Source organism: Falco punctatus (genome assembly GCF_963210335.1).
Source record: "Falco punctatus genome assembly, chromosome: 4".
In the NCBI taxonomy this organism is placed as follows: Eukaryota; Metazoa; Chordata; class Aves; order Falconiformes; family Falconidae; genus Falco; species Falco punctatus.
Genome location: NC_137583.1, coordinates 60,620,578 through 60,633,448, shown reverse-complemented (window position 1 = coordinate 60,633,448; position 12,871 = coordinate 60,620,578). Strand labels below are relative to the sequence as shown.

General features: G+C 35.3%; 1 protein-coding gene across 5 annotated transcripts in view; it reads right to left on the bottom strand.

Annotated features, from left to right (window-relative positions):
• Nucleotides 1-12,871, bottom strand: part of UBE3C (ubiquitin protein ligase E3C) — a 77,768-nt gene that overhangs the window by 58,913 nt on the left and 5,984 nt on the right. For all 5 annotated transcript variants that reach the window (XR_013927882.1, XR_013927883.1, XM_080385833.1 and 2 more), the window contains 5 exons: nucleotides 7,610-7,663; nucleotides 4,735-4,809; nucleotides 3,904-4,050; nucleotides 2,995-3,110; nucleotides 949-1,106 (listed from right to left, as the gene is read on the bottom strand). Coding sequence is in view for 3 of the 5 variants with exons in the window: in XM_080385833.1 (XP_080241959.1) it covers nucleotides 949-1,106; nucleotides 2,995-3,110; nucleotides 3,904-4,050; nucleotides 4,735-4,809; nucleotides 7,610-7,663 (550 nt within the window). In the remaining 2 variants the exon portion in view is untranslated. The remainder of the gene's footprint in view (nucleotides 1-948; nucleotides 1,107-2,994; nucleotides 3,111-3,903; nucleotides 4,051-4,734; nucleotides 4,810-7,609; nucleotides 7,664-12,871) is intronic.

The window sequence follows — 12,871 nt, the reverse complement described above, 5'->3', positions numbered from 1 at the left end:
AGGGTGGGGTTTTTTTTCTCATAGTGCTGTCAACTTGTAGCAGTTAAAACCAAATCCTTAGTAACGGGGTAAAACAGCCGAGTCCACTGAATGTACTTTTAAGACTTGCATAGAATTATTCCAACAATTACCTAACAAATTGGAAGATGCTCTTTTTGTGTTTTATATCAATGAAGTTGGATCCAAGATGTTTATTTCATGAAGTTTTTGGCTGTTCTCCTCATCCACAAGTCTTGCAACCTCAAACTATGGTATCAGAAATCCAAATTTTTATTTTTTCCCCCCACATTCGCAGAGTAATATAGTTTCTTTGAGGCAAAACGTAATTTTGGTGATAACTACACAATTCATTAACTTTCAGTATGTTTGCACAGGTGTAACTGCAGTTCAGCAAACAGTTTTGATGATGATGGTACAAGGGAAACAAAAGCTAGGTCACCATCGCTTTGCTAAGGTGTCTTATGTTAGCAGGATGAAAAGGTAATGCCAACTGACAATAATAATTAATATTAGCAGTTTTAGAGAACAGTAATGCAACACAATGCCCAACATTTACACAACTAAAGCTTAGATCTGCCACAGTGTGCATGCGGGTGTGCACGGGCACATGTGTATATGTGTTTGTGTGTGTGAACAGCTACTGGAATAAAACTTTTGTTAGGTAATACCCACCTACTCCCAAAATCTGTGGTAAAACTCTGTATAAGTAATTTGGTAGAATATTCAATTTATAACCAGAATTTCCAAAGAAATCAAACAGTAATTTCTCAGGCAGTGATCTCATTCAAACAAAATATCCATCTAATGGCTATGTTAATGTGTGCAGCACTTAATTCATTGTGTCTATGGTAAAGGTTAAAATGTCATTAAACAACATGGTCCTCAGGTATTACACATTCTGTTTAATTTTTGCGTATTTCCCAGAACTTCTAATTCCTAGCTACTCACCTTTTTGAATCATGTAGTGCAAAATTTGTTCAATTAATGATGTCACATAGCTGACATCTTGTAAAACAGGCAAATACGTATTCTCAGATGAAAATACCTCAAGCATTCTCATAGGAAGTGCAACATTCAGACTGTCATCATTGCAATTTTGCAATAGCCTATAAATGAAATGAAATAAAAATTATTTAACAAGATATTTCTCTTCCTTCACCACAGACATATGTACACTGACTTAAAAATAGAGCTACAAAAAACCTTTCACATTCACTTTAAAGTAACTTATTTCTACTTGGTTGCCAAGTGTTCTCAGTAGTTTATCTACATCTTTTTGTAGACACCTTTATAATAATAATTCCTCATTTTAGGGTTTCTATGAATATTATAGCACTGCCTCTTTAAATCCTATTAAATTCCAGCTTTCAGTGACTTCAAAGTTGGGAGGTCTACTGCCCAAACTGGATGAGAAGCAGAGAGTAATACATGTTTTTCCAACATGTATTACTACCCATATTAAAAATGAAGCCATGAAAGCCCCAGAGCAATACAAGCTGGGAACAAACACTGGGGAATGTCGTATGTGTAACTAAAACAATATGTCTTTAATTACAGACTGAAATATTGAAAATGTACAACCATCCTGTCTTTTTAGCAAGTTGCTTATGAAACAGCTACCAGTAACCACAGAAATGGTGAATATTAAGAGCCTGTTTAGAATTAAAAGGATTTGTTAGTATGAGAGGTATCTAGGCATACCTGTCCTAACTATGCTTTCTTTTTCAGCCATTCTGAAAAATGGGACCTAACAGCAAAAATTACTTTGACACCATAGCTAAGACATTTCACTAAACAGAAAAAAAGATACTCTGACAACAAGACCTTTTTTGCAGCTGCGATCAAACTACTTTTTTTTGCTATGATATTACATGGTCACTTTTTTTCCACAGGATCAAAAGCTACAGCTCCTCATGCATCTGAACTTATCCCAGGGAAACAACATTTCTGGCTAACTGTCCCACTGCACACTTTCTGAGCTTTTGCAGAAAATTAAAGTAGCTCAAGAAAGCAAATACAGACACGCATTATCATGCTGCAAGGTGAAGTTAAGAGCAGCTTCTTCCTCCATTTTCCCTGTATGTGTAGGCAGGGATACCTCTTCCATTGCATTTTTCTCCCCAAATCAACCAGTCAGGAAGGGACAGTGGGAATACTAACAGAGCTGCATTTACGAAACCACAATTTCAACTGTAGCAAAAATGTACAGTTTAATCCAGGGACATCACAGCTGTGTTCCTTTGAAGCCCAATACTCAAGTCTCCTTTAGTATCTGGTGTTTATTATACACACACTATACACAACTGTAAGAACACAAGGTTCAGTGACTTGAATGAAACAATTTTTTAAAGAAGTATCAACACTAAAAGGAAAAGAAACCTGTTTTAAGGCTCTGAAAAGTATAACCAGTTCCTATTATTGGTAAAAGCAAATACATTGTCTTCTAAAACTATGCTTTAGCTGCCAGATATTCAAGTCATCTTGACAGATTTACCTTCCTGTGATCCTCCCGCTACAAATAATAAATGTACCACTGAAGCCAGTAATACAACTGATTAACATGCCTTAAATCCAAAATAAAGTGTGAGGAAAAGCCTCTTATAGAATACTAGTTTTAAAACAAAACATATCCAAACCATATCCTTGGAACATTAGTCTTAACTCAGATAACATCTTCTAATTACTATTGGCTCCCAAAAAAAAGTCTATTTTCCACAAATATTGCTATATGCAGTAGGAACATACTTAAGCCTGCTCCTAGGCAGTGCATCCCTTAAGTACATGTTGAACTTGAAAGTAAATGAAGTTTAAGAACATTCCATTGTCTTACAGCAGTATCCTACACCATGGCCTATACACATACTTAACATAAAAAGTCCTCCCCATAAAATAAATTTATATTTAATACTTTGCCTCTCCAAAAAGAAGCCAACAAGTGCCCAACATAATCTCTGACCCTGTTTTAGATAGTAGCACATAGAAAAAAGAATTTACCTGCAACACAGCCCCAACAGTCTCTTTATTTGGAATAAGCAAGTGAGTCTGTCTGGACCATCCAATTGCTTAACAAACTGAGAACTATGTTTAATTAAATTCTGACACATCCATACCTGGGAAAAGATCCGCACAAGTTTACTGTTTATAACAACAAGTTATATTATTTATTACAACACAGAGAGTAATATTTCAATCCTGTTTTGGAGAACTTTGGAGGACTTGCAAAACATAAACGAAGACAATTCTGTTCAGCCGAGAAAAAAAAACTGTTATACAACATAAAATACATGACTGCTAGTACTAAATTTTCAATGTTAAGACTTAATTACTCACAAATAACTTCACTCTTGCAACAAATTTATCTGTTACGTTTTTTGGTTTTAAATAGCCATATTTCTTTAATGTCCATTATTAATACTAGCTATGAATCATACGTACTCATTTGTTTGGGAAATTTGCAGTGACTTTGTAACTGATATGCCAGCATTACTGACCGGGGGGAGCGGGGGGCGGACGACACAACAGGGGATGGGAACAACACCCAGACAAAAAAAAACAACAACCCAAACACCCTTGGAATGACCAGAGAGCTAAGTGGAAAATATTATTTAAAAATTAAAATCTAATAGAAGTATATTAATTTTGATAAAATAATAATACAAACAGGATTTTTCAAAGCTTTCTTTCACAGATTCTGTGTGTGCGTATACATATGAAATCTAACTCTTAACTTATTCTGACTAAATGAAAAACAGCAGAGTACACGTCAGCAAAAGCCAGAATTCTTAAATGAAGTTACTAAAGTGGCCAAAGACTTTTTTGCATTCCTTCAAAATCTTTTAAGTGAAAGTACTTTAAAAGCGCACGACATAAGTCCTACAGATCAAAGCATGTAACAGTACTCACCAAACGCTTAGAATCCTCATTCTGTCTATAGAAAAAGAGTAACTGACGAACTAAAAGAGTCAAATTGGCTCCATTAGCAGTGGAAAAGGTTCCTCCAGATTGGGCCAAATTAGCACAGCGATCAAATTCACTTCTTTGGATAGAGTACTTAAAAATAAGACATGCATCAATATATCAATAATGGTCATGATTTAAAACAGAGATGCAACATTTTTAAAACTTCATTTCAGCTTTGCATCCAAAATGGATACAAAGTAGTAGAATGGATACAACATATTTTTGTGAAGAGATTAAAACATACAGACGATATCATAGTTAAAGCCATAACTGCTTTCTATAATTCAGAAAGTACACATTGCAATAAATTTGTTGCTTTTCAAGTAAAGAATATCACATCACGCATTTTCATCTAGTTCACTCAATAAATATTAGCAAGTTTAAACAGATACAACTCTTAGAATAATCTACCGAACAGCAGCTTAGAAAGAGCATCTTTTTGACTCAAACTACCACCTTAGCCATATTGGGGGAAAAAAGCTCCACTGGCGTGTGAAAACTGATGATATCCAGTTGTTTTCATTTGCATTATCAGCTCAAAAAAACATTGTGTAATCCCACTGAAGTCCAGTGTCACACACATGCTTTGCAGAATAAATGTCCATCTACTAAAATATTGAGGTTCAAATGAAAACATCAAAAGGGAGAAAACTTCCACTTTGTGGGCACACAATACTCAAAAAGATGAAGATTTACCAATGGAATTATTCTTTACTAGAAAGTCTCATTTTCAGCAAAACTATTTTACATCTACCTAAATAAAAAAGTACTTACTTGATGTTTTCTGTCTCTGTACCCTCTTACAAATGACTGGATTATTATTGCATTTTTCAGCCTCCGCCTCTCTTCCTGTAAATCAAAGCGAGAAAACTGAAATCAGCATTGTGGAACTGACTCTAATTTCTACCATTTTAACAAATATATTTGTATTCAAAAGGATTTTTTTTTAAATTAAAATTAAGCACTAATTGTTAGTAAAATAAAATCTTTGAAGGTTTGCATCCAATACACATACGTCAGGGAGAAAGCTTTTTATGTTTTTAAGTGTAGATTTACCATTAAGATACCGCAAAATAATTTTTAATACTCAACAAGTATATAATACTATGTAAAACAAAATAAACACTTCTGTATTTCATTAGACAAAGTCTTAATACTAAAATGTTGAAGAATTCATCAAACTCAATTACACCATTTCTCTTTCTGCATATGTCAGCTAACATTGAAGCCTTGCTTATTTGTTTCCATTCAAATAATACATCAGTATTATGAGGCTGGTGCAGTTTAGATTGGGGGAGGGGGAAGCTGCAAAAAAACCCCATCAGTTATTTGGAAACAATACTGCTGTCAAAAGGAAAATGAGGCTAAATGCTTTAAGCTCAGGAGCACAGTACAAAAATTAATAAACATTATTGCTTTCTCCTTCAAACAAGACATATTAAGTGAGTAATTTTAAGATTTCTTCCTCAGTACCTAGGAGGAGTAATTAAAATCATCCCTTTACAATGTATCAGTTTCTGAGGAACTGAAACCCAGCCTGCTTAAGGCAATACAGAAAGTGCAGTCAGTAAGTTCCTTGACAACACCCCCAGCATACCCCATCATAATAAATACCTAAAGGAAGTGGCTACTGTAATTAGGTTTCTAACAATGTCCATATAGTTTTTTAGGGGATGAAAGGGGGAAGTAAAATAGTTGCTCATGAACTTAGAGCTACAAACCAGTGGTTGAGGAAGTACAAAGAGCAAAAATCAGAGAAGCCTCTTTAAGAAAAGACATTTTATCCTGACCAATCCATGGACTAGAATGAGCCCATAATTCTAAGGGCTACCAAACACCAAACAAAACACCAAAACATTTTTCTAGATTTCAATAAAATACATTTGGGAAAGTTCACATAAACTTTCTACCTGCAAAACCTTGATTTCCGACTTACTATCCATAAAGACATGCAACTTAAAAACAACCTGAACTGATCTGAGAAACACCAGATGAAACTGCTGTCCAATGCCTATTTTATTTTTTCTCGGAAATCCCAGTTCCTAAAGCAATTTCTCTGAATAAGCATACACTTGAAAGACTCCAATTATCTCTAAAGCACGGACCAAAATCAAAATTTTGATAAGCCAAAGGATATTCTTCTCTTCAAAGTTATCTAACAGTAAAAGTGCAAAGTATGGGGGCAAACAGGAGAGAGTTTCAATTACAGAGAGGCACTATCTCTCCATAATCATAATGTAATGCTCGACTAAAAAGTAGATACATTCTCTTTTTCTCTAGGTACAGGTTTTATTCTAGAATACATAATTGTCAATTAGTGACCCACAATTGCAAAGGTTTTAAGTCTGAAGTCATTGCTAAGATTCTGCTACAGGCATTTTTTTAAAAGCCATAACTGATTTTATTCTCAGAGGAGCCGTTCATTTTGTAAGAATCTGATACATGCCACAGAAAACCATTGTGTGTATGTATGCACATATACAACTATGAGCACATGACACTGCATCAGCTTAGCAGCAGGCAGAATTAAGCAACTGAATGGGTTATTTCAATATAGGGCAAAAAGTTTATGAAGCACAAAAATGTACTTTTGCATATATTGGTAAGGACTCACTGATCATAAATTTGATGCGCAACACAGCATTCTGAACTAACTAGCAAAACCCTAGTAACTTCATACTTAAACTTGGTCCATAACTATACACCCAGGTTGGAAAGGAAAAAAAGCAGTAACTATTCTCAGAAAGAGAGGTGCCACTGCATAAATTGTGTTTAATCTAGCAAGGGTCAAAAACACCTTTAAGCGCCAAACAGCTGTTTTCTTAATCAGCACAAAACCTATGCAGTTATACTTGTTAAATCATTTTTAAGACCAAATTTTTTTCAGCTCATATCAGGAGGAGGGGAAAAAATCCAACAAAATGAACATATTCACTTTAATTCCATACTACTAAATTTTATTTTGATATTGCCACGTCTATTAATGTTTAAAGCTAGTGGTTTTTCCTTTCAATGCCTATTCCTCCTTTGCATCATTCCAGAATGAATAATCCATGGCAGTAAGCTTCCATTATAAACCTGTATTAAGGTCTCCTAAAGCCTCACACATCAGCTCCTCATTGCTCCTCAATTATCAGGTGATTTCAATGCACTGTAGGATGCATTCAAGTATCATTGTTCTGACTTCATCTCCAAAGAACTGAGGATGCACGCTCTGGGTAAGTCAATTACTGAGGGTCATTCAAGAAACCATAGCAGAACCAGGAGCAGAAGACAGTTTGCTGAGATCAACCCATAGTAACAGATTACAGAAATGGCAAAAAAAAGGCAGTTACTAGCCAAATACCTGTCTTCTTGACAAAGACTAGATTCAATGAGCACCAAAACAAAAGGGAAAAATTCCCTTTGCACCCAGTGCATGTTTAAGTACCTTCTTTTGAGATTAAAATCACTTCTGGGAAGCGTCTTAAAAGCAGTCAAACAGTTTGTCAATTCTAGTATACCTGAAGACTATATAGAACTTGTAAACTGCAACAAAATATTCCTGAACTAAGTAAACTGCAGGAGTACTTTGGACTGTCAATGGTACCTTAGCAAAAAAAAGCCAAAAGAATCCAGTGTGCATGCAAACGCTTACAGTCTACTTTACCTCTCGTTTCCTCCTTTCTTCCTGAGTACGATGCAGGAGAGAAGCCTTTTCTTCCTATAATGCACAAATAAAGATACTATCGCATTTTCATTCAAACATGATTCAAATGTGTTTATGATATTTAATATAGACTTAACTCTGGAGATTGTTCGTTAATTTGCAATACATAAAACATTTGAGAAAATTAAGCGTTAATCATTTTCCACGCTTACAAATACAGACAATGCAGCCCTCTCAAAAGCACGGCAACAGCGAGAAGTAATGTAAAAAGAAAAGGGAGAAGCAAATAGCAGTGAACTGTACTGATGCCTGTCCAGGTTTGTCTTCTCAGCATCCCAATTATCCAGGCAAGTATCACACATTTACAAATGGGGGAGCTGAAACAGAACAGTCTCAATCCTACCAGGTAAGTACCAAATGCTTACAGAGTGTTCTCCTTGCTTGAAGCGCACTAAGTCACTGGCCCAGGTGTGTATAGCAAGTTGTGGCATGTTCAAAGTAACCACTGTACCAAAGCCCCCATTCTTTTGTCTCACTTGCAAAATAGCACTAAGCTCTTATATTTACTTATCCTTTTCCTCAAAACTTGTCCGGAAAAGATGCCAAAACAGACATACATAACAAAAACAGTAAGAATTTTGTCTTTTAAAATTTTGAACTTTTCACCCCGGTAAAGGCTAGGAACTGAAACTTTCAGGATTGTGATCTCTCCAATAGAGAAAAAGAAAAAGAATACTTAAGTACATGAGGCCTCTAAAGAACAATACCATTATAATAGAAAAGCTGTGCCTTAGCTTTTAAACCACAATGCTAAATCAGTACACATTGTTTTCAAAACATAAACAAAGCTTTATTTGCAAGAATCTCTTACTGGATGGTTCTGTGTAGTTTCCAAGGAAATATACAAAATAATCCCTTTTTGATGCAGAGTACTCAGCTCCCACTGCAGACAGTAAGAGTTTAAACTACCCTAGCACCTTCCCAAATCCAGTCTAAAACAGACAAGAGATTTAAGGAACCCATTTTGTCTTTTGCCTCTATGACACATGTAACTACTTCCTCTTCTCCCTATGCCCTTGCTAGTCTAGAGAAGTTAAGAAATAAAACACATTCAAGATGATAATTATTATATCTGAATACATAAAAATAAATTTGGAGTTGGCAAACAAAAATTTATAAAATATTTAACCACATTTAAAACAACTGTGGTGGAATATTTTCAATGTCTATAAGCAGATACAAAAACTGAGGGCAGAAGTCTTCTGCATTTCTTTTTTGACAATACAGAAGAAACAAGGTCATGATTCTCCTGATTTCTTTAAGATAGAAGATACTTTAACGCAGGTCACTGAAAGAGAAAAACATAGATGCAAAAAAAGGAATTTAAAATTGGGTTTATATTTCTGATCACTTACTGGAGCGTAAAGAAAAAAAATCCCACAAGAAGGTTAACCATCTTTTCCTCTAAAGACAGCATTTACGGCCAAAGACACCACTAACTACAGCTATTGCCCTCTAAAGACAGGGTTTTTTTCATGTGTTAAACACAGTATAAACAAATCATAACAAAATCCATACATAAGACAATGCATCTCCACTCAAGCAATAGGAAAGACTCCCAGCCTGCTTGGTAAGATGAGGCAAGAGATTCTGACCTCACACACACAAAAAGACAAAATAATGTACTAAATTAAGAAATAATCAACAGATGGCTTAAAGTTTCAGGACATTTTTAAATCGAATACTACATTTTCAACAGCTGATACCCAATGCATTAAAGAAGTTAGTGAAATGTTCCTATTCAGAAGTGATCAGTGTACCAAAAAGTGGTCTCTCTTCAATGTGTTAGAGTTTAATTCTGCAGCAGCGCCATGGAAAGAGCATTTCTGCTTAGAAGCAATGTTGCTGAATTTGTTCTTACACTACAGAGCAGATTGAAAGAAAAAGCAAAAGAACATACAGAAAAGGGAAAACAAACTGAACAGTACCAAAACAAAAAAATACACACACAGTAAATGCAAGAGATTAGTAGAGAAAGGAAAATAAGCAGCCAGAGTGCTTATCAGAAAAAAATAATTTTAAGTACTGGGGGGAGGGGAGAAGATCTAAGAGGGCAGTGTATCCTCACATACTGTATCACCGACTTTGCATTGATCGGTAATAGGGTCTCTGAAGCAAGCACTCTTTAAACAATCCACTGTTTCTTTAAAGAAACAGCAAAACTAAGTTTTTAGTCAATGACACATACTTGCTTTGAGTACTTTTAAAGAAAAACACCAACTTGTTAAAGTAAAAAATAAATACAGTAGAGGAACTGTCTTAAAACAACACAAAATATTCAGGTAAGTACATCCCACTTTAAAAAATTATTATGGGTCAAATATTACTATTGGTCACAAGACACACATAGATCAGAAACATAAAGAAATGGAATCATAACTATGACTAAAGAATATATTTAAGTTAAATGCAAGAAAAACATATCTCCTTCAGAGTTTTTCAACCCAACTGGAGTACACTGCCCCTTCAGAAATTAAAAAGTAACAGTAAATATGCAATAGAAAATAAACTTGCTGTGGAAAAGAGATGAAAAGAACTATGAAATAATCTTCTTTGCCTACAAAGGGCATTCTAAAAAACTCATTTCTCACAAACAGCTAACTGCACTGTCATCTCTAAAATCCTCCCTGCCTTGCCTCTTAATAAAACAGCACATTGAAAAAGAGCAAAACTCAGTAGCTTTTGTTCTGTGGCTGGTTGTGAATGACAACAGCATTACAGAAAGTGATGTACATTTGACAACTCCTATCTATATGGTCATGTGACTGCTGACAGCTACAGCCGCCATTCCACCATCTCTTCCTGCGTAGTTACAGCCAGAGCAACTCACAGTACGGGATCCATCCAACAGTAACTTCCAAAGATCAAACCTAGCTCATTCCTACCCCCCATCTTCCTTCCTTCACTTCTGTGATGGTCACACTCTCTTCTTTCTTCACCTGCCAGACAGGCAGATGTCAGATATCAAGTCTACCTATTAAGACAGGCAGGCAGGCAAGCAGACATTTTTAGGGGGAACGAAGCATCAGCTTGTCTTGGATTCCTTCAACCCTAATTCAGAAAGACCAAAAAGCCATTTACTGAATAAAATTCTTGACAGTTCCTATGATGTAGTCTTTCTGCAGGAGCTGACCTCCAAAGTGCAGAAGAGGGAATACACTGTCTGTGGTTTCATACAATGTTTAGTGCTTCACTAGCAGCCCCTTTCCTGTCTGTTCCTTCCTCCAACAGCTTATAATCGTAAAGACAACCAACCTCAGGCTCTAGCAAGGAGGTTGCTCAAGCTCCAGGACCATGAAAAGCCCAATTAGAGAAGTTTTCTTCACCAAATACATGAGGCATGACACAAAGAAACAGTATGTGACAGTAAAACACAATGTGACATTATGGACGATAACTTAAAAAGTAAGACAAGGAGGGAGAAAAAGGTAAAAACAAGGAAGCAGATGGAGGACAGTAGATAGAAAGGAAAGCTTGCAACTAACATCAAAGAAATGTTAAGTAATATTGAAATGTTAATGTATACATCAGGATGAAACTGCTATGTACCATATTATTCATCACAGCAAAGTTCAAAGTCACACCACTGCTGTAACACACCAGATGATGAGAAAAGCCACACCCAACAAGGTAACATCAGTGCTTTAAAAATGCCAATTAAACACACAATGAAAAAAAAAATGTAATTCAGACTGCTTTCTCTTCCTCATTTTGCTGAAATACAGTCTTAGTTGCAAAAGTATGTTTACAAAACTCCTACCCTTTACACATCCTACACAAAGCCCAAATAACATAAATAAACAAATAATGATTCTTTTTTGTCATTTTAACACTCTGCATTGAGAGTGGTAATAAACTTTCAGCCCTCTTAGTTCAAAATTCAGGTTCAGAAAAAGAGTATTATTTTTTTCAAGTACTTCCAGTATTTGTTGACTCTTAAAATCTGAAATTTAAAATCTGAAACACTCCTGAGCAGTCATGTTAAGTTCCACAGAAATATATTTAAAACCAAAACATGCCAGATGCAAAGGTGAAATTGACTAATTAATTTTCAGGCACTGTCCAAACACTGAGCACAATTTAAAAAAAAAAAAAAAAACAACAAAAATACACTGATGCAAAAAATTAAATATTAACAAACCTTTGAGATCTATTTGTAATTCATCTTCTTTCTTTAGTTGAGAAAGCTATTCTATTTAACATTACAATAGATCATGCAAGGTACAAGGCATGCCTTTTAAGAAATTTTCATGGAAAAGCAAATAAGCACTTGATCTTTCAACTTTTGGGACAATTGTAAAATCTTGTATGGTTTTCATCTACAAAACCCAGGAACTTGCATCTTTTTTCTTTCCTTAAAATGAGGAATGTGACTTTTCAGCTGAATTTAGGTTGAACCACATAAAAATCAATAACAATTTCCAAAGCAAATGAAGTGACATAAGCAGTTTACAGAACAAAATTCCTTTCAACATAAGTGTTTATCAAGTCCAAAAAAGAAAAGGAAGATTTTGTAGCATTTATTTGTAGAGAACAAAGGTGGGCAGTGGGACATATCCCCCTCTAAAGTGGCTCTCAACAATGTTTCTAGTTCCCAACATTATTTCAGACAAGATAAACTCCATTTCTATTGGTTTCTCTGAATATTAAAATAAATTAGCATTTTTAAAGACACACAGTGTCTTGAACTGGACCTCAACAATTTAAATTCCATTGGACAGGCAGCTCAGCCAGCCTGAGTAAAACAAGTTCAGCAGCTTGGAAAATTCCGCTTTAAAACAGTTTGTGGCTCCTTGTTATCTCTGATTATTCACATAATAATTAAGTTTACATGTAGAGAAGACCTTCCTCTAGAAAAAAGGTTATTTTAAAGTACTTAAAATACAGCCAAGAAGAGGCATTAGGCCAGGGAAAGCCTGGCATCATGGAAATCCATGTCATAGTGCTTGCTAGAAAGCATCTCAGCATTTTAGCTCAACTTTTACTGTAGGATGTAGGGAGTATCTGAAACCACTTTTATCATGACAGCTACGAAGACACGCACAGTGGAATCAGGACTTGACTGAAGGGTCTAGAGGCCAAATGAAATGTAAACAAATTGCCTTTAAATTTACTTCATTCGTCTCTATTATGATTTTTAAGACACATATTGTATGCATCATTGTAGTTGAGTGACTTTTCATTTTCGCAGAAAAAAGCAGG